Below are 20,179 nucleotides of genomic sequence, written 5' to 3'. Positions count from 1 at the left end.
CACTGTGCCAGCAGGCTCTAATTGGAAATACTGCAAGATCTCAATTGCCCTGAGGAAGTGAGAACTTGAAATACTGAAAAATTTGTGAACTGGTAATGCAGACCAGGGCTCCTGAAGGTGTTTTGGAATTACCTTTGCTAACCTGCAGGTTGAGCAGGTCAAGCTGATATGAGTGCAGGTGCCATCAGAAGGGGTCGTCCAGGGGCTTTCCCACCTGCAGCATTAATCCTTGTGTGGGAAGCCAGCTTTTCCACATCAGCTCATACTTCTGAAGCTGCTCACTAAATCCCATCCCAGACTATGGGAGGTTCAAACTTGCATATCTATAAACTGATTGTGGAAACCTTCTGACCAATGGTTAGAAAACTGTATCTTCTAGAGTGATCTATTGAGCTCTGGCTGACAGAGGCACTTTTCCATCATACTTTTGGGCTCTGGATAGTCCTTCTTTCACCTCTTTGTTATTTCCCTTGAATATGCCTTTTTGGCCAGAAATATCCTTCTTCTTCAGTTGCTGTCTTCATTCTACATACATTTTGCCAGAGCTGGTGAGAAGGGTGGGCTACTTGTACAGTATCTTGTGGAATTTTAACTAAACTTCATTATTTATTATTTTATCTTTCCTATAATCTCTGGGGCCTCAGTAGAATTCTTGGCATCTCTATTCATGCCTTGGGAAAGAGAAGCACATCTATAGGAAGGTCTGATGTAATGTAATTATATATAATTGTCTTAGCCTCAAATGACATCACTGAAGATACATTTCATTCAGCTGAAGTTGTGCTTCACTTAAATTGAAAAACCTTTCAGTGCAAATGATACTTACTTCAGTCTGGTTTGGTTTTTAATATAGGCAGAGGAATATTTTTTGCATAAAAAAGTTAATGTCTGATAGTCAGAAATGAGGAGTATGATCAGACTCAGGCATAGGACTATAATCTGTCTGGTATTTGTCATTTCTCCAAAATTCAATCTTTGCTTTTTACCACAAACAATCTTGAAAAAACATTCAGTCCAGGGAAGTTTGCAATCTCAGAAAACTGGTCAATGTTCCAGTTGAAGTGTTCAGCACAAAAGTATTATTCCACCTTGGACCTCAAGTTCTTTCACTTTTGCCTGGGATGGTAGTGTCCCAGTCTTTCTTGGAGTCTTTAACTGCTGAACAAAACAGATACTGTGCCATTCTCCAAGGAACAGAAGATCCATAGGCTAAGCTCAGTATGGAGAGGGACCTTTCGGATACGCGATTTAGATTTCCTTGGGATTACTCTTGGAATGAATGAATAAGTGCTGCAAGCAAGACAGTGGTTATGTTGGGAGAGGAATAATCCAGTTTTTCATTTTCCTCGTTTCATTCCATGACTGATCATGTTATTCCTTAGTGCCAACTGGACAAAAAAATGCAGTTGTATTGAGAAAGAGCCAGCTGAGAGAAGAAACAGGTACCAGCAGCATCTTCCCTCTCTGTCCATGGGATTTCAGCTTGGAGTGATGGTTGCTGACTCTTCTCACACCTTGATTCCAGTCTGCTTTTTTTCCATAGCTTTTCTGACGTGATAGGGCAGTGATCAGCAGTGAGGCACTTGATGTGCCATCTGCTCTCGGAACATGCAATATGGGCTAGGCTCTGCAATGGGGTGAGTTGCCTGAAGCAAAAGGCAGAGGTGTGTGTTCTCTGAGGTGCATCTCCCAACAATGTGCTATGTAAATCTCCCTAAAAACGGAGTTAAGATTCTGAGAGATAAAGAGGTGACTCTTCAGGGCCAAAGAGGACTTTTTGCTCAAAGGAAAAGCACAGTGAAAGCACAAATCCTTACAGGGTTTGAGTGATCCCTTGGAAAACATCACTAACCTTTCACGAATGAGGGAATGCATCTTTGAAGGGGAGAGGGGAGAGCTGTTTGGTTTAGATTTGTGGGTTCCTAGATTTTAAGGGGTATTCTGCTCTTGAAGTTCCATCTCTCTTATGTAGATGGGATGGCATGGGTGTTTGCAATCCGGTTTTTGGGGTGAGATGTATTGTTTTCTATAAAATATCTTACATTTAGTATGAGTGGCTTGTGGTGACAAGGATATGTTGTAGAAAATATATGTAAGTTTTGAAGTAGCTCTGTTGGATTCTAAAATTCAGCAAAGCAAAACCATGCACAACATCTGAGAGGTATTGCAGATTACTGAGACTGCACTAATGGAATATAAATAAGCAGACAACAAAATAGCAAAGGCAGTAAGTCACAAAGTTCATTGACCACAGCACTTAATTTGATTACTCCACTCACTATTTAAAATTTGTGTTAAGCTATTGCACAGGAGTACCAAGATCATAGCAAATAATTCATCTTTTTGCATGATGTAGAAAGTATAAGGAATAGCTAAATATGTATTAATAGGAGCATAGTTACTTGTGTTTCTATTTTTTGTTTAATAAGGTGGTGTTTTGACAGTTCGCATCTTACTAAGTTCTGTGAAAATATTTGTTAGTGCAATCTATTTATGAGTCTTGAGTGTAGCAGTTAATAGTAAAACTAAATTCCGCTGAGTATAGTGTTTGAATTTTTTTCATCTGATTTGTGGGTTTGGTTATAATTGTTTAATTTTTCACTAGATTTTGTGTGTTTTTTTCCATTTCAGAAACATTTTATGAGTCATAGTCAAAGAGAGGAAATTTAAGTTCAAGGAATACTACCTTAATTCTGCTTGTTTTCTTACTATTACTGTTTCTGTCCATATTGATTGCTGTATGATTTAGACTTTGCTGATGGGGAAATATTTAAGCCTCAAAAATTAATGATACAAAGAAGCGACAATAAAAGTAAAAGGAAGACATTGTGTCATCCTGCCCTAAGAGGAAAAACAAATTCCAGAGTCACTGTCCCCTTTGAAATTTAAGCTTGAATGAATGTTTGTCTGTGGACTGCCTTCTTGAAGGTCTCAGCTCATCCTAAGAGTGTGGCAGGAGAACAAACAGAAGAGTCATGCTTTTGAAGTGAAACAGGGTTCACTGATACAGTAAATGGAGTTTGCTCAGATCTGGTTGGAACAGTATAATATTTAACCAGTCTCCCAAAATACAAACAAATGAATTTACCTGCTGTACTACTGCAGGACCCCAAGTCACATAGCAGGTCTGTAGATTGACATCAGTTCTTTACACTGCAGTTGTAAATACATATCGAGCCACTGAATTCTGTCAGTGAAATACTGTCCTTGCAATGGCCTGGGTAATGAAGCAGCTGTGTTCTCTAGGAAGGCGACCCCTTGCTATTTTTCTCCCTCTTGAGGCAGTGATTTTTTAGGAGGTTGAGACTGCATCAAAAAGGCCATGTTTTCAACTTGGGGACAGACAGTGTTGCAGAAGGATACGTGGTAACTACCGCCATAAAACATCTCATTCTCTTTAGGTTTATCCATTCACTCAGTTCCTTGAGCAGTGCCCATTGCCCATAGCTGGGAGGAGCTGTGAGTTTGCAGTAAGAGACTGTGGTCTGACAGAGTAAAGTACTGCTGAATTGATAAAATAGGACTGAAAAGCTCATAACTATCATCTTTTCTCCTCCCTTACTGTTCCCAAGATATCTGCTGTTAAGGGTTTATTAGCAGATACAATTTTATCAGGTCAGGAGGAGAAAAAGAGTCTTCTGGAAGAACTGTCTGTGATGTATAAACCCAGCTTTGGGTGTCAAATGTAAAAATGAGATTTATCATCTACAGCTGAGAGATACTTAGTATTGGTACCTTAGTTTGAAGTTTTAATTTGGCTTAAGTTTATTTGCCAGGCATACAATAGGATATATTGTTTTGACTTTTAGTACTTTTCTGTTCTTTTTTTTTCTCATTTGGAAAATCCCAAATTCAGCAAATTCCAGTGTGGTCTATACAATGCTGTGTCTGAAATTGGTTTTTCCTTTTATCTTTTCTTCCTTCCTATCTAAACATAACTGTTGACAATAAGTGCTTCTACATCCTCCTGCAGTATTGTGCCCCGCTGAGTAAGGACAATTTTAGTATCGATGTGACATAGCTTATTAGATTTTTCTCTGCTTTTATTAATCTGATTTTAAAGGTTCATATTATTTTGAGTTCTGTTGGCTTTTCTTTTGCTTGCTTAAATTGTGTTGGTCTACCTATCCCTTAGGAGAAGTTCAAAAGCTGACTTTGTCCAGTTGCTTACATTGTTCCTTACCCATCTGTGATGTTGAGATCTCTGTTGCAGCATGATCCAATGGGTCCAGTGATTTAGTGTATATGTGTCTGAATTGTACTCAAGAAGTCCAGACTTTCACTGTACATAAATCATATTTTTTTCCCATGGCTGTTCCTTCACTCTGTGCTCCTGTGCCAGCGTTCAGAGCACACAGGGGCCATGAGCCTCCCCCAGCCCCCTCCTGTGCCTCTCGTAAGATTGTTTCCTGCCTCTTTATGAACGACATAATCATTTGGTTGATTCTTGACATTTTTTTCTATAGTTTAATTCCTTGTTTTGCTGCTATTTGGATTGTTTTTTTAAGAAAAGATAAGTTTAAGAGTTTGGTGGGGAGAGTGGACAGGTCATGGGACAACAAAGTTTTTGACATCAAAACTAGAAGGAGAAGATGTGTAGCTGTTTGCTAGAGAGAACTTCCTGATTATCAGCTGATTCTTCAGATGCTGAAGCCACAGCCTTCTCTCCACTCGTGTCTATCAGGGTCTTCATCTTGAAAGACAACTCAAATACCCAGTCTTCAAATAGCAAGCGAGGCCTGAGGGAGGCTTACCTATTATAGGACTCAGGGCACCTGAGCCCTCTGGACACTTGAAATTCAAAGCATTCTTTAACCTGAAACACATGGGATTCATCCACGCCTTGAGCAGAAGCTGCACTGCAGACATCCTGTCAGAGATGCTGTATGGCTGTTTGCAGTTGTTTAGCAGTACTTTGTGCTTGACTTCTCACTTAACCTTGAGCTGATGCTGTTACTGAATGGAGGATCAATGTATGTATCTGCAAATGGATGTTCAGGAATGATCCTTCTTGAGCTCAGGTGTTGTTTACCTCTGAGAATCCAGCCTGGCTTCTGTTCTGTATCCCAAAAAAGAAATGCTCAGCCTGCTTCCAGTAACTAGAGAGTTGCCTGAGTGTGCAGCACTCAGCTTCTTTAGTGCAGTATTACATCTACATCAACTCTGGACTAATTCACTGAATCTATTATTTAGCACAGCTGCTTTTCGGAGTGTGGATAAACTCAGAATAGGAAAAAAACCTCACGATGGTAATTTAAGGTAGCGTGACACTGAAGTGTAAAATGTGCTAAATCTCATATTTAACTGCATGCTGCTTTGCATCCACCTAAGCTAGTGTGTGTCAGCTTTCTACCAGCTTTTACATAAAATGTTGCTATACCATCTCGAAGACAAGGCAGTGAGCAGGTGGAATATCCTTGCCAAGTCTGCAAATACACATCCCAACCCTTCTTCAGAATGCAGTAAAGCAGCAGTTAGACACCCCTTTCATCCTCTGAATCTGAGTTGTGACCTAGTGGTTCTCACATGCCCAGTGGTTTGGAAAAGTCACCAAATGTCTATTTCAAAGTGTTCTCTGTTTTCAGAACAGGGAAAAGGATTTTTTTTTCCTTGCTCACTTCTTTCCCCTCATAAATTGTGTTCATTTTCTTCATCTGAATTTTGTTTCTTCAGAGACATCAGAGGAGGTGTGGTGAGTTGACCCCAGCCAGCAGCTATGCTCCACCCAGCCACTTGCTCCCCGTAAGGGAGAGAGCAGGGCAAGCAAAAGCAAGAAAACTCATGAATAAAGACAATTTGATAAAAAAATGACAGAGGAAAAAAAAGAGGCAACACAAAGGCAACCACCATTCAGTAGATCAATTAATTCACCACCTACGGTGGATCAATGTCCAGCCAGTCTCCAAGGAATGGAAACCTCCTAGACCAACATCCCCCAAAGCCCACCCATCTTTATTGCTGAGCAGGAGGCCATATGGCAGAGAATATCCCTTTACTCAGCTTGGGTCAGCTGCTGTGTCCCCTCCAGCTTCTTGCCCACCCCTGGCCTACTTGGGAATAGGAAATGAAAGGAATAGGAGAAAGAAGAAAGCTGTGTAGGTATGCTGGGTAATAGCCAAAACACCGGTGTGTTACCAGTGCAGTTTTAGTCACAGATCCAAAATACAGCACCATGTGGGCTGCTGTGAAGAAAATTGATTCCATCTCAGCCAGACCTAATACAGGACATGGCCAGAAAATCAACTGTAATGGTCGTGGATAAATTCAAACATTTGTGTTCAGAAAAATAAATCTGTGAAGCCTAAGAAGTTCTTGTTTGCTTGAACCAACAACACATAAAATTCGTGCTGTTTCTGAATGGTGGTGTGTGAACTGAATAAGAGCCTTCCTCTTCCCTACTAGTACTATTTAATTTCTCAGGCTGATGGTGCTTACAGAGAGCAAACCTTCACGTGTATGCGTCTGGGCTGCTTCTTTAGGGTTGATGTTCCTCTCACTAAACTTTAGAAGTTGGGACGCAGCTTCTGTGTCAGAGCCCTAAGTCTGGGTTATAATCGTGTGAGTTTGGTATCTGGATTTTGGGGGAGTCCCACTGGAGATCTGTCACTGCTATCCAGGGAGTTCAAATCGTGGTTCAGCTGACCAAATGTAGGTGTCTGCTCTTGGAGTCAGGAGTGACTCTCAAGGTTTCACTCATTTTAGTGACTTGATCTCCTCTGACTGTGGTGCACAGACCTGGTTGGTTTCTAACATCAGGTGCCTGAATCTAAATTTAGACATAAGGCCAAAGCCCAGGGGCTGAAATCAGTAGCCTGCATCTGGAACTGTGTACCCCCAGGGTATTTTGTTTTGACTTGCCTCCAGCTGTTAGACCAGAGGAACCTGACACTTCCATAGGTTCTGCATCATATCTGCCAACTATGCAGGTGTCTTACATACCCACGAGTGTCTGAAACGGCACTTGGTGTCTGGGCAGCTGAACTGATCCCCTTGTGGAGCGTCAGATACCCAAAAGTGTGGTAACTCAGGTTCTCTTTATAGTAAGTATAAACGAATAAGTCCTGTTATTTCAAGTTAATTTGTATTTCTGTGACCTGCCAGTACTTCTCTGCGTCTAATATGGGAGTTGGCTGGACATAGAGTTCATCAAAACTGAGACATTTAAAGTGACCCTTTCTACAAAGTCACATGCCCTTCTACAAACAGTGGAGTAGTTTACTTGGTCCTTTTAGACCTGCTGTCTTAGACTATCACGTATTTTTATGCATAGTTCAACAGCTGTAAAACATATTTCCTTTTTATTTGTAAGGCACATTGACATACTCACCTGTTGCACAGCAACATGTAAGTAACTGCTTTTCATGACAACTGCTTTTTATGATTTCTGAGTAGGAGTGCTGGCTTCTGTATTTTCCAGATGAAAGCTGAGATGATGCCCTTATTTATAGACGGTAAAGGAAAAAGGGTTGAGGAAACTTTAGAGTAATACTCAAAACACTTACTCTGAGTGTACAGGTGGTTTAGTTATTAATGCATTAACATTTATTAAGGTATTATTTATTGTTGTACCATCGTTATAGATTCAGAAATACCTGTGTTCTTGCACACAAGGGGATAGATATAAACCATGTCAACCTACTGGGTCCTTTATGCTTCCAGTTTATGCCATCTGGTGGGAGGCCATAGCAGTGGAACTACTGAAGCAAGTGTCAGATATAGGCTTAATCTAAGGGAAAGAGTTTGTGGCAGGTTGCTGTCTGGAGCAATTTCATTTGAGATAATGGTTCTAGGGGCTACAGAGCTGACTCCCTGGATGACGTGTGTGGGAATGCTTATCAGTGTGCAGTTGTTTAAATATTTCATATTGTTTATGAAGGTCTAAAATACAAAGAGAAAGATGGCAAGGAAATAAGGCAGCACAAAGAGACACTAATGGAATATTTTATGAAGATTATTCACCCTTGAATAAGCAGTTGTTATAAAGTGATAATTTATCACAGTGAATGTTCTTCCTTTCAGACAAGGAGTATTGCAAAGTGATATTTCCATATGAAGCACAGAACGATGATGAACTCACAATCCGGGAAGGTGATGTTGTCACACTTATCAGTAAGGTAAAAGCAATATTTTTCTCCTATAAGCAGTGGTACAATTTTTTAAATTGACATCATTTAATTAGCATAAAATTAGTATTTGTGCCTTTGACAGTGTTGTTGCTAAACCTATACTAGTGTGACAGTGAAGCATTACACAGACTTCAGAGCTCTATATCTCCCTTCCTCTTGTGCTTTAGAGCCTTACCCTGATAGTGAATGTTAAGCAAAGAACAGCCAATGTGTACTCTTGAGTCTACAAAGTTATACAATTAATTTTAATTTGAATCTGCTGGCAGCTCGACATAAATTGTAAATTAATCCCTGTAACAAACATAATGGCTTAGAGAATAAACTGGAAGATTCAAGAAAGCAGGAGCTTTGAATATCTCTCTTAGGTGTCTGAGTTATTTTTGTTGCAGGAATTGTGAATTAGATTTTTGGGTTAGATTGAGATAATGTGCCTAAATTAACTTACTGAACTAAACATTTAAAATGTAGCCACCCTTAACACTCCGGTAAAGTAGAAAAAGATGATAGAACAGAAAATAAATAATTTTAGATCTGTGTTTTTTCTTTAAAATTACGTTAAATTATTCAAGATTAGAAATGAAAAACCAGTGCCAGGATTTATACTAAATCTTCAAAAGCCATAGGGTGAGATGCTGAGTAAACAGCTGGTTTTCTTTTAGAAGAGCTGTGCACCATGTTACAAAGAACAGATTATAATTTAGGTGCACTTAATTTCCTGCTCCTGTTTGAAGATTTTACAGTTTGTTCAAAAGTTTTTGATTGCTGGACATAAATATTTGTGGGAAAAAAATCTATAAACTAGAAAAGGCTGTGGATTTTCCATGAGGAAGATGAATCATAACAATGTACACGATACTTCTGCTTTTGTTTGTGCTTATATGAAAGAAAATAATGATTTCTATAATTGATAAGTTTCATAAGAAATTGTTACTTGACTGAACAATTTGGCACTGGGTGAAAAAAACCCAAAATCTTGGGAAGTACGTCTGAGGCAGTGTTTGCCACAAACGAAGCTATTTTCAATCCTAGAGGACATAATCTTTGTCTTGAACAATATGCATGTAAGCAAAGAAAAGTAATCAGACATTTGGTAGGAAGAGAAACTGCAAATGTAAAAATTAATTGTGTACATTAAATATCCTTTAGTGACTTGCCCTCACTGACTTTTGTTTAGCTTGTTTGTAGAGCTGTTTAGCTTTGCCTGATTTAGAATGTTCTCATGTGAGTATTTAACAGTGTTTCTGATCATGAAAATGGCTTTTAAGATGTTGCTCCTGTCTACTTTATGCTTTATTGACCAGGCTGATTTAATTCCCTGAGATGGCTGGTCTCTGGGTGGAGCTGTGTTCATCAGCAAGCATAGATAAAAAGACAATTACATTACTGAGGTTTCAATGTGAGGTTTCATTTGCTTGCTTTTTCCCATTTTCTTCTTTCCTCTGCCTCTGCCCCCACAGTGGAAAGATACTTGTCTTTTAGAATAACTAGCTGATGATTTGACCATATTGATCAGTTCTCCAAACCACACAGAGAGAATGGTTTGGAACAGTAAATATGCTATTGCTAGCCCTGTCCTTCTACTCTCCAGCCTGGTGATAACAAGCCATTGCAGACATTTTATTTAATTTTCTTCTCTTTTTCTGTGTCATGTCACATCTATGAACACTTACATAAACCCACGCCTCTAGAGAGCGGGGGATCTCAATGCACAAAAGCCTGATGTTTCTCTATGGATGCCTTTTTATTCGGTGTCTGAACTGATCTGAGCCACTGAAGAAACAGTGCTTAACAAGCAGTCACTTTGCAGATCCTTTTGTGCTTTGCAGACCTCGTTGCAGTCAGACTTGTGGGGTTTCTTCATCTGTTTTTAACACATAGTTTAAAAATAAAATTCAGGCTATGTGGCATCAGGGTCTTTGCTGTAGAGTTCTGAAAACAGTGGGGTCTCCTTTATGCTCTACCACATAATACAGTAACTTTATTTTAGTCCAGATCTTCTGAAACAGATGTCTGTTGTCGTTTTTCTTTTAGTCAACAATAACAAAGTCAGCCTCACCTTTCTGCCCACTAATGGCTTCTGCTAGAGAGTTACCTGGAGTTCAAATCACCACACTTACATGACCAGCTAGTGAGCCATGCTAAGAGGCATCAAATACAAACATATGGAATGCTTCAGAAGCTATTATCATAGCTTTGCTTTGCTATCAGATTACAGAGTTTCTTTTAATTTATTTATAATAAATTGTTTTGCAGGTTTTGCTTTCTTTGCTGGAAAGCATTAGACAGCATTTATTCTTCCCAATTATCTAGCCCCAAAGAGAGAAGATTGGTACTTTTAAGGAAAACAGATGGGTATCAACCACAGATGCATTACTGTAAAATAATGTATTTTGTTGAAATCACTAAAACCAAAAAGTGATACAGATTCCCAGCATAGAAAGTCTGTCACTAGACTAATCTGTTTTCCCACAGTTAGATCCATAGGAGTGTTGAAGGCTCATAATTTTAACTCATGCTAAATTTGCATTTAATTGAAAACAGCAGCATTGGTGAGAATGTGTGGGAGTGGCTGAAGTAATGAGTGAGTGACAGAAGAATGGGAGAGAAATCTCATGAAAATAATGTAAAATGCATTATAATAATCTAAAAGTGCAAAGCTGAGATAGCACTTGATAGGTGCTAAGACAAAAAGGGGATGGCTCAAATGAGCTACATGGGAAGCTACTACCAGAGGCTGTGTACAGGTGCACACATGTGTGACAGTGGGTGTGGGAGGAAACTGTTGGTCTGATATTCATCTTAAAATGCTAAGACCTAATTTTGTGGAAAGGTGTAGAATCAGTAAATGCAGAATTCAAAATCACCATTTTAACAGTGCCCCACAGATAAAAGGGATAAGAGTATAGCAGATTTCTCTCTTTTATTCAGTTGAATTACTTATAAAAGTCCCTTTGTCAACATCATAAAATCAAGGTCATAAAATACCTACCAAATATAAAGAGCCAACCAATGTTTTTTTCTGTCATGGCTTTTGCAAATCTGTTTAAGCTCTACTCTGTTTTGATGGATGTTGAGATTTTGAATCACAAACTGGTCAGAACTTCCCTATAGGTCTCTGTGATAAGATAATTTGAATATCTGAGGTTTCTTTGAAATAGCCAAAGAATACTTTGAACAGATTTGCTGAATCACAAATGACCTCCCTAATCACATGGAGAATGTGCTGGAAAGGTTCATTTAAGCACTGCAGAGAGTCAGTAGAGGCTGATCATTTACAGGCCAGAATGGCATGTATTTGGGGAGATATAGGGTGAAGGATGGCATTATGCAAAACTGATAACCAAAAATAATTGCCAATTATTTGGAAAATATACACTATGAGATAGAGTCCAAACATATCTTAGTTGTTTCCTCATAGGTTAAAATGTACCTAAAAGACTGAAGAAAAGCAGAAACTTCACATACATCTATTCCAAAAATTCTGGAAAAGGTTTTTCTTTCCTTCTTTTCCCCAGTGAGGCAAATACCCTTGTAAATACCTGGAAAAGCTTTTATTTATTAATAAGTGGGAATAAAAGTGGGCAAATGGTAGTCCTTTAATACCTTCATGCAGAATATTTTAAAAGACCCAAAAATATTGCTCAGAATTGTAACAGAAAGTAGGAACTTCAAGCAATAAACTAATAGACCTGGTGCCTTTGCTTTGCAGAAAAGGAGTCTAAGAAAAATACATCTGTGAAAGAAAGAGAATAAAAAGCAAAATACAGTAATTTTACTTGTACAGTTAAGGTGATGGTTGTGCATTTTGATGATTAGATATGTTCATAAGATGAAAATTGTGAATGGCAAGAGGCCATGAGATTGACACTGTAGGTTATTTTTGTATTGTCAAACATTTATGTTCTTTAGGTAACTTTTTTTAATGTCTTCAAAATATTCCTGACAGCATTTGGGTATGGGCAAGAACACTGGTAATGACTACACCCTGCAGCTGAAAGAGGGTGGCAAATGGGTCTTTTATCATGCTCAAATATTCATTTTGGAGATTGTATTTGTAATAAATATAGTTTCTTCTAAGCAGCAGAAGATTCATGTGACATTTTCAACTGTCATCATGAAAATTTTACAGGACTTTTTATTCTAGCCCTCTTAGACATAGCTACTAGAGCTACTTTTCTACAAATTTATTAATAGCTTTGATAAATTATGACAAAATGCATAGGATTCTGAAGACTTCACTGGCACACAGAAAACGACCTGTGTGAGGAACCAATAGAAATGCTACATAATTTCAAAGCAAATACATCAAGCACACACTGGAAGCTGTGCACTCATTCAAAAGCAGTTTCGTTTGCAGGGATGTGGAAGATTTCATTGCAGTGCATCAATCTGCCTGAGCTCTAGGCAGTAAAGATCACTTTGTTCCCAGGAATGAAAATGGTCTGGATAAATAAAACTACCTGCTTCAAAAATTATTGCAGGTTTGAAAAGCTGAAAGCAACAGAAGGATATCCTCACCTGAACCCTTATTATGAGAGTAGCAGTGGACAGTACCGGTATCAGGGGCAATTCTGCTAATTCTGAGTTAATAAGGTGATTTTGCTGACGCTATTCAAACAGTACTAGTGAAGTAAGTGCATTGGTATCATGAAAGACACGATAGCATAATCACTAGTGAAAAACCTACATGATGGTTTATCTGGTCTAGATATTTAATGAGAATCCAGATATTTAATGGCAACCCAATTTGTAGAGCTTACTTCTGTGCCGGAGGAGCAAAGAGCCACAAACCTAGTTTTAAAAATAAGCATAATGGCAATCACTTTTTGCAAAGCTTGGATTTGCTTTTGGTGTTATTGTTAATAATTTATTGTGAGATTTGCAAGTTTTGTGGTGCAAAATGCTGTACATTTAGTGAGTTCCTGCCCTGAAGCATATGCAGTAAAGTGATAAGATAGACAAGTAACTACAGGTGAGTCAAAGAGTATAAGGAAACAATTCAATGAGATTCAGTCTTGATAGTCTCTTTCATCATGTCCTTTTGTCACTGTTGCAGTGGTGTTCTGTTAGTCCCTGTGGAATCTGTCCTTATGCAGAGTGTTTAATACTGCCCAATCCTTGGGGTAGCCACAAGGCTGTTAATTTAACCCTGCCTGTATTTCTAGGCAGTTAGTCGAGTGTAGCCCTTTTGCCAAAACAATTCTACTGCTTTTTTCTCTTACAACATCTTTAAATGCTCATCCTGGTGCGGCAGGTAATTGTCCAGAGCACTTTCTTTAGCGAAGTGATTGCCAAGGCGAAGTCAGCTGGGCAGGGTTGTGAAGGAAAACAGCTGCTCTAACGGATGCAGGAGGCTCCTAAAGGGATGAAATTAGTAAGTGCTATGTTCGAGAATCTTGCCAGTGAGTTGAGGCCGTGAGCAGGGGAAGGAGCAGGAAGCAGACAGTGTGATAGAGAAGGACACTTGCTGATACTCAGTCAAACATTTTACTGGGCTGTGGAGTCATTAGCGTAGAAATCTCTGTTGCCAGAAATTGTTTCTGTGGGGTTTTGTTCATTACTGAATTTTTCTGTATGCCTTTAATTACAAACAACACACACATATTTTGCAAACCTTGGCTATGGAAATTAAGTTTTTCTTTAAATATGAGCTAATAGGTAGGATCACTAATTCTTCCTTATTAAGATGAAATCTTCACTTTTTCCCCCTCTATGGAGAAGAACAAACCAACAGAGTGATAATATTTGAGGTCATTAAAATACATCTAATTGGTGAGAAAACAGAAATTTTCCAAGCAGAAATGTGGTAGATTAAGACTGTCTCTTTCAAAATAATGTTTAGGATTGTCTCTTTCTTCCTATGAAAGAAAGGAAAAAAGTAGTCATATTTCATGATAGGTAATTTTGTTTTTCATTGATTGACAGCTAAAATCAAGCTTTAAGCTAATTTGTAGAAATTAGTTTACTAATATAACCATGCAAAAAAATTTAGGTTATGCAGGGGAAAGTATGATCTGGTTTAGTAAAATAAAAAAAGTGGCTTTCTGTCAGAGCAGCAGAATGGACTTTTGTTGACACTGAATATTTGGACATGCAGATGCCCTTTTTTGGGGTTTTAATACAAGATATTTTGCACATTTGTAACTTCTGCAGCAATCTTGCATACAGAAACTAAAAGGAATACAATAAGTAAGCATTAAATAATGCCCAGCTTTAAGAAGGCTTTTATGATAGCTTTAAGAAAGATTTTTTCATGTTTTGTGTTTAAAGAGAAGCATGTAAGCAATAAAGGCACTTACTTCTTGCCTCTGGAAATAAATAGATATTTCCCTCAGAAAGAACAGTATGATAAAGGCTCCTGAGATATCCATGAATTATTCATCTTTGGCCAGACCTAGCAGCTGTACCTAATCTGCTTTCTGTGTTCCTTGTCCCCTACTCTTCACTACTTCCCTTGGCACCAGTTTTTCCCCCAGGACATCCTGCCTCCTCCTCTGATTGGTAAAGCTGCTTGTAGCGATACTGCTGATTCCATACAAGAAATTATTTTGCGTATTGTGCATGCTGAGGGTGCAGTTTTACATGATGGATGGTCGGTGGCTGCTGAAAGGGATGGTTCTCCTGCCCTTCTGCCTCGCATCTGGCAACCACAGGACACACAGGGGCGTGTCAGCAGGGAAGGGTGATGGAGGAGTGGGACTGCCCCAGCAGCTTGCTGAGAGGTTGGCATAGCAGTAGGGTGGCTTTATCCTGACCTGAAACTTTCCCCTGTAGGTTTTGACTAATAGGAATTAGGAGGTTTGGATTCTTTCTGGGTTTCAAGCCACGATGCCATGAATGATGGCAGCTGGGATAGGTGCTGCAAAATGAGCCCAGTTTGACATACTGCCAATGTGAGCAGCAAGTGCCTGGGGTAACACTTGTGTCATTGCACGGAAGCATGAGTGTTTCCTCAAATGAGCGATATAAAGCAGTTATATAAAACTTGTGGGCACACTGATGATCAAATAAATAAATGTGTTCATTTTCTAAAATTATTTTATATAATCAGTAAATTATGGAAAACACACTGGGAGTAGTTCCTCTTGCTTGAACCTTGTCCTTGGCCGAGACTTTTAAATGTTTATAAATAATTTCTGTAACACTTATTCATACCTTGCAGCATTTCTTGGCTACTGCAATTAGCAGTGGAACATTAAGTTAGGTCTGTGTAGAGACAAAGCCTGACAATGTTTAATCAGGTACCAGGTGCAGCTTACTTTTCATTGGTATCTTTAGAAACATTACTGAAATACAAATGTTTGAGCTGAGCACTTAAATAAGCTGTTAAGCCTGTGATTAGTCCAGGGAGAGAGGAACAGCCAGCGTGCAAATGCTGATCTCATCAGTATATTTATAATATTTTTTTAAAGTACACACTGAAGTTCTCTTTTCCTGTTCTTGTTATTACCAACTGTGGTAATAACAACCAACCAACAGTGCCTTCAAAAGAAGGGGATTCTTTTGTTCATGGGAAGTCCCAAATTTGAATTTTGACAGATGCAAGTTCAATGCCAAGCTATGTAGGTAAAGTGGCAGGATCCCTCATGCATGCAATGCTTCGAGGTTTGCATCATTTGAAGGGTGTTTTGTTTGTAAGTATGTTTAACACAGCCAAGCTAATCTAAAAAGGTGACATATTTTGAGATAAAAAAGGAAAGAATCTTTTTTTCTACTTAGAAAAGATATTGCTGAAATGCTGAGGTGTCTGAAAAACTGTGATTATTGCTCACAGTGTGGGCTTTAGATTCACTGCTTAGCTTCATCCTTTCTTTTATTCTGAATGTTGGGTTCACCTGCTGGCTTGATGGTGTTAGCTGAAGTCCAACCTTTTCAGGGTAGGGAAAACTATTTCAAGGGGAAGTAAAAATGCACATAGAGTGCCAAGTAATTTGTAGTTGTAATTAGGACTGTGGTCCTAAGATGTCTTCCATCTAAGTAGTAATAGCATTAAATAATCCTTCAAATGTTTTGTTCTAGGTTTTTATAATCTTTCTAAATACAGAAAATGTAATTACGTAAATATTTTATCTTGGCTCATCAGAGGCATAAATTATGTCTATTACTAGCACCACCTTTCATGTTTGTATTGGCTAATTTAGTTTTAATTTCAGTATTGGAGTGTTAGAGTTTTATGATGTGGAACATATTTATTTCTCCACGATAATTCTGCTGACTGAACATTGCAAATGAAGTGAATCCTCAGAAGAGATTGTTTTGTTCAATAAGCAACTTAATTCTTCTTGTTTGTACAAATATTTCATCAAAGCTTTTTAGCCTCATTACTGATTAAACTATTTAGTCACAGAATGTAAAGTCAAAAGGTTAGACCTAGCCTGAAACAGATTTAACAGAAAAAAATACATCTGCTCTGTTAGATCCTCTGCTCTAACATCCTGGGTATTGCAGGTCATTCATTATTCCCAGCCAGTTTCTTTTTTGCAGAGTTCAATAACTGGGGCAAATTTTCGCATAGACTTTGTCTCCTGGAGAGGTGTCTTCTTGTTGTGCCTTCCAGTAAAAACCGCAGCCTGGACAGAGTAGTGTAACCAGAGCTGAAATAATGTCTAATTTCTGACTATCTTTCCTGTTTCCTTCCACACAATGCTGACATGGGAATTTCTTAATAGAGCCTTGGAGCTTATGGATAAATAAAAATCTTCCTGTTTGACTCCTTAAGCTTTAAAAGATGCAACTGGCATCATCAGATGTGTGTCTTGGGCATGAGAACTGACAGGAGCTGGGAAGGATCCATGCAGGACTTGGGGCTTTTTGGATAGGTTAAGGATTTGAGCAGGATAACCCCCTGGGTTAGGGGCCAAACAGAGCCAGACTGAGAGGTTTCCTTTCATGCTTTTCTTTCAATATTTCATAATCTGCGTGTATTTGCAAGAAGTATGTAAAGGGAAAATGGGTTTTCTCCAGGACTGCTTCAGAAGATGAATTTATTGTCCATTGGGCTGTCTCTTTTATCTAAATTCTCATTAGGTAGTTGTTGAGAGATTCATTCTGTCTAATTGACAGATTTTAAAATCATGTTTCTGCCAAGGAGTACTTGATTACTAACCAGATGCTCTAAATCATAACCATTTTCTTTAACAGAATTTAACAAATTTTGGACTGATCATTTGGAGAAGTCCTAGGTAGCACAATGTGAGTGTAATGTAAGCCTCTAGAGAGATGCTTTCCTTCATTCATACATATTTTACCAACTTTAATGAGAACTGATGAAGACTCTAAAATCAATTCGTTTCTAACTCTTAAAATAAAATTGGATTTTGAAAGTGATCTGTCTTGGTTTCAGCACCATGACACTGAATATAGCAAGAATTTCTAAAGAAAGATATTTTAATATTATTAAAATGCCTTTTTTCACCCAGATTTAACATGATTCTGTTGTTTCCCCCAAATGCTGAGGTTGTATTAATGAAGATCTGATGTGTTTTTAAGGACAGTTTGAAAATCACAGAGCCTGTCCAGTGACCTTCTCCAGTGTTTGTGAGAGTTGGGACCTCTTGGCCCCAGCACTGCAGTCAAGCCTGGAGGCCCCACAGGTGCCCTGCATGGGTGGGCTGAATGGTGGAGAGCTTGTCCTCCAGATTCATCTTTCAATGAGGCCTTAAATACTCAAATTCAGAAGCCTTTGTATGTTACATGTATCTCTGTGTGTATGTCTTGAAAAGTCCAATAGACACGTTTTGTTTGCATTAAAGGTGGTTTGTTTTTCTTTAAATGACGAGGTTGGCTAGCTGTTGTCAAAAGATTTCTGGAGAGATTGCTTACAAAGGGGTTAGCAGTAATTTAATGGGAGGCTGCCAGCACAGCAGAGCTGACACATGAAAGCTCCCAGTGCAAGCATAAGAGGGATTCATGGCTTTCTGAATAATGTGATTTTTATTATTATTATTTTGTAAGGAACTATGTCTTCTGATGGAGATTTCCAGAAAAATTTTACTTTTTCCAACCCTGCACCATTATGGTGTATTTCAGTACAGACACTACAGTATACACTTCACATATACTTTTCTGGAGGCTTGCTTTTTCTTGTTCTTGGTGTTGCTTTCTATCCTAGCTGTAATGATGAAATCTGTATGATGAAATGTTTCTGAATCAAAAACTTTTAATCAAAAAGCTGAAAAATCGAGCAATTGTGGGTTGATGCCTAAACTACAGCTTCATATTTTAGCAGTATTGCAAAGTACCATCATGTTCAGAGGACCAGACTGTGCAGCAATCAGCTCCCTCAGAAAAACAGAAGTCCTATTTACAGATGAGAAGACTGGCCTTTTTCAGATGTATTTCTTCAAGAGTTTACACAGCTGCAGTTCAAGTCATGGATAGGAGAGGAGATAATTACATAGCTTATTACTCATTTTGTGACCTTGGGGAATAGAAAAAATCTCTCATTTACTTATATTGACAAAAGCCTCCCTCTTTTCTAGAGGCAGCTTGGAAGATAGATTAGGGAGTGGAGAGATGAACTTGGGCCACAGCACTCCCTGAAATAGTCCTTCCAAAGGTAGCAAGGAGGGGAGTGGATGCTGCCTTGAAGGCCTGGCTGCTTTGGAAGAAAAGGCAGAAAACATCTTTGCCCCTAAAGTGAAGTGGAAAGCATGGTTGCAGCAGTGGATGCCTGCTTCCTCTCAGGCTTCCTTGTATTTTGGTAAAGCTGCAGAAATTCCTCAGCTGTTGGTAGATTCCCAGTATCAGATGGCTGCTAATGCTGGAGAGAGCAATCTTGATGCACTTGCAGCTGGCTGCAGTGATGATCGAGATACATGTCCAGTGGGCTTCTGAACACATTATAATGAACATTAAACCCAGAGCCAAGTAGCTACAGGTTTTTATTTGAGTGATTAAGAGCAGTCTCGTAGCATACAGTAACGCACCTGTAAGTGGCTTAAAGAAAAAAAATAGTAAAAAAAGGGTAAAATAATGCACAGTACTTGGAAGAAAACATACACAGGAGCATGTCTGACATTTAACTTGTAGTAATTTTGCATGCTTTATTGGCTCCTGGCAAAATAATGAAAAAAAAATACAAATAGTAGACTTTTATTATAAATATGTTCACAACCAGAAGTGCTGCTTTGCATTTTCAGCAAAAGTGTTGGTTTCCCTCATGTTCCCTTCATCTGGCTCAGGCCTAGAGTGCAAACAGCAGTGTGGGCCAGAAATAAACCCATCTCTAATAACCAAGTCTGGTTTTTTAAGAGTGAGACCTTTATATGAACCCCCCTGTGTCTTTGGGGCATATGAAGCTCCTGCCTCCTTGCAGCAGAGGGAAAGGCTGTGAAGCTGTAAGCATTTCCAGCAGGGAGAGGTCAGTCATGTTTGTGTAGTGGGGTAATCAGTCACCACCAAGTTTGTAGCTGGGACACAACTTGGCATGAGAGACACATGTCACCTGCCAGGTATGAACTTGAGTCTTTTCATTTCATGGTCTTGACTGTGGTATCAGGTACCAAAGAGGACTGACAGCTCTGCCTTATCCACCTCCATTGTCACCTCTTTTACCATCAAAGAAAACCAGCGATGGTGTTTGACTGAAGGGAAGTTTGTGTTCTTGTCTGGTGAGCAGCTGGACTCCTGAGCTGAGGAGATGACATGGGCCAGTGTCGAGTCAGTAGTGTCTGTCTGGGTACAGCTGCTTCTGTGCAGAGTGGAGTATGTTTTAGACTGTGGAGCATAAGGTGCTTTATGCTGGGGCTTTTTGTTCAATCTCCACCATCTTCTGCTTTTTTCCTGTTGAACTGAAAGCACCAAGGGAAGGAACAGCACAGTGTTTGCTCTAATACAAGAGCGGTAGTTCTGCTGCTAAGAAACCTTTTAATGTAGGATACTGTGTGCATAAGAGACCAAGCAATGTCATGATTCTTTCACCCAGAAGAGGAGAAAGCATGACTCTACTATTTTATGACTTTTCTTTGTCACTGTGAGAGTGGCTGCAGGATCACTGCAGCTGCTAGAAGGTGACTAAGCCATGATCTTGTGCTGCCAACACCACTTATGTA

General features: G+C 39.0%; 1 protein-coding gene across 9 annotated transcripts in view; it reads left to right on the top strand.

Moving 5' to 3' along the window:
- Window positions 1-20,179, top strand: part of SH3KBP1 (SH3 domain containing kinase binding protein 1) — a 213,279-nt gene that overhangs the window by 152,921 nt on the left and 40,179 nt on the right. For all 9 annotated transcript variants that reach the window (XR_004238460.1, XM_032100768.1, XM_032100769.1 and 6 more), the window contains one exon: window positions 8,020-8,114. Coding sequence is in view for 8 of the 9 variants with exons in the window: in XM_032100768.1 (XP_031956659.1) it covers window positions 8,020-8,114 (95 nt within the window). In the remaining variant the exon portion in view is untranslated. The remainder of the gene's footprint in view (window positions 1-8,019; window positions 8,115-20,179) is intronic.

Source organism: Corvus moneduloides, chromosome 2 (genome assembly GCF_009650955.1).
Source record: "Corvus moneduloides isolate bCorMon1 chromosome 2, bCorMon1.pri, whole genome shotgun sequence".
Lineage (NCBI taxonomy): Eukaryota > Metazoa > Chordata > Aves > Passeriformes > Corvidae > Corvus > Corvus moneduloides.
Note: the sequence above shows the minus strand (reverse complement) of the source record. Positions and strands in the feature narration are given on the sequence as shown.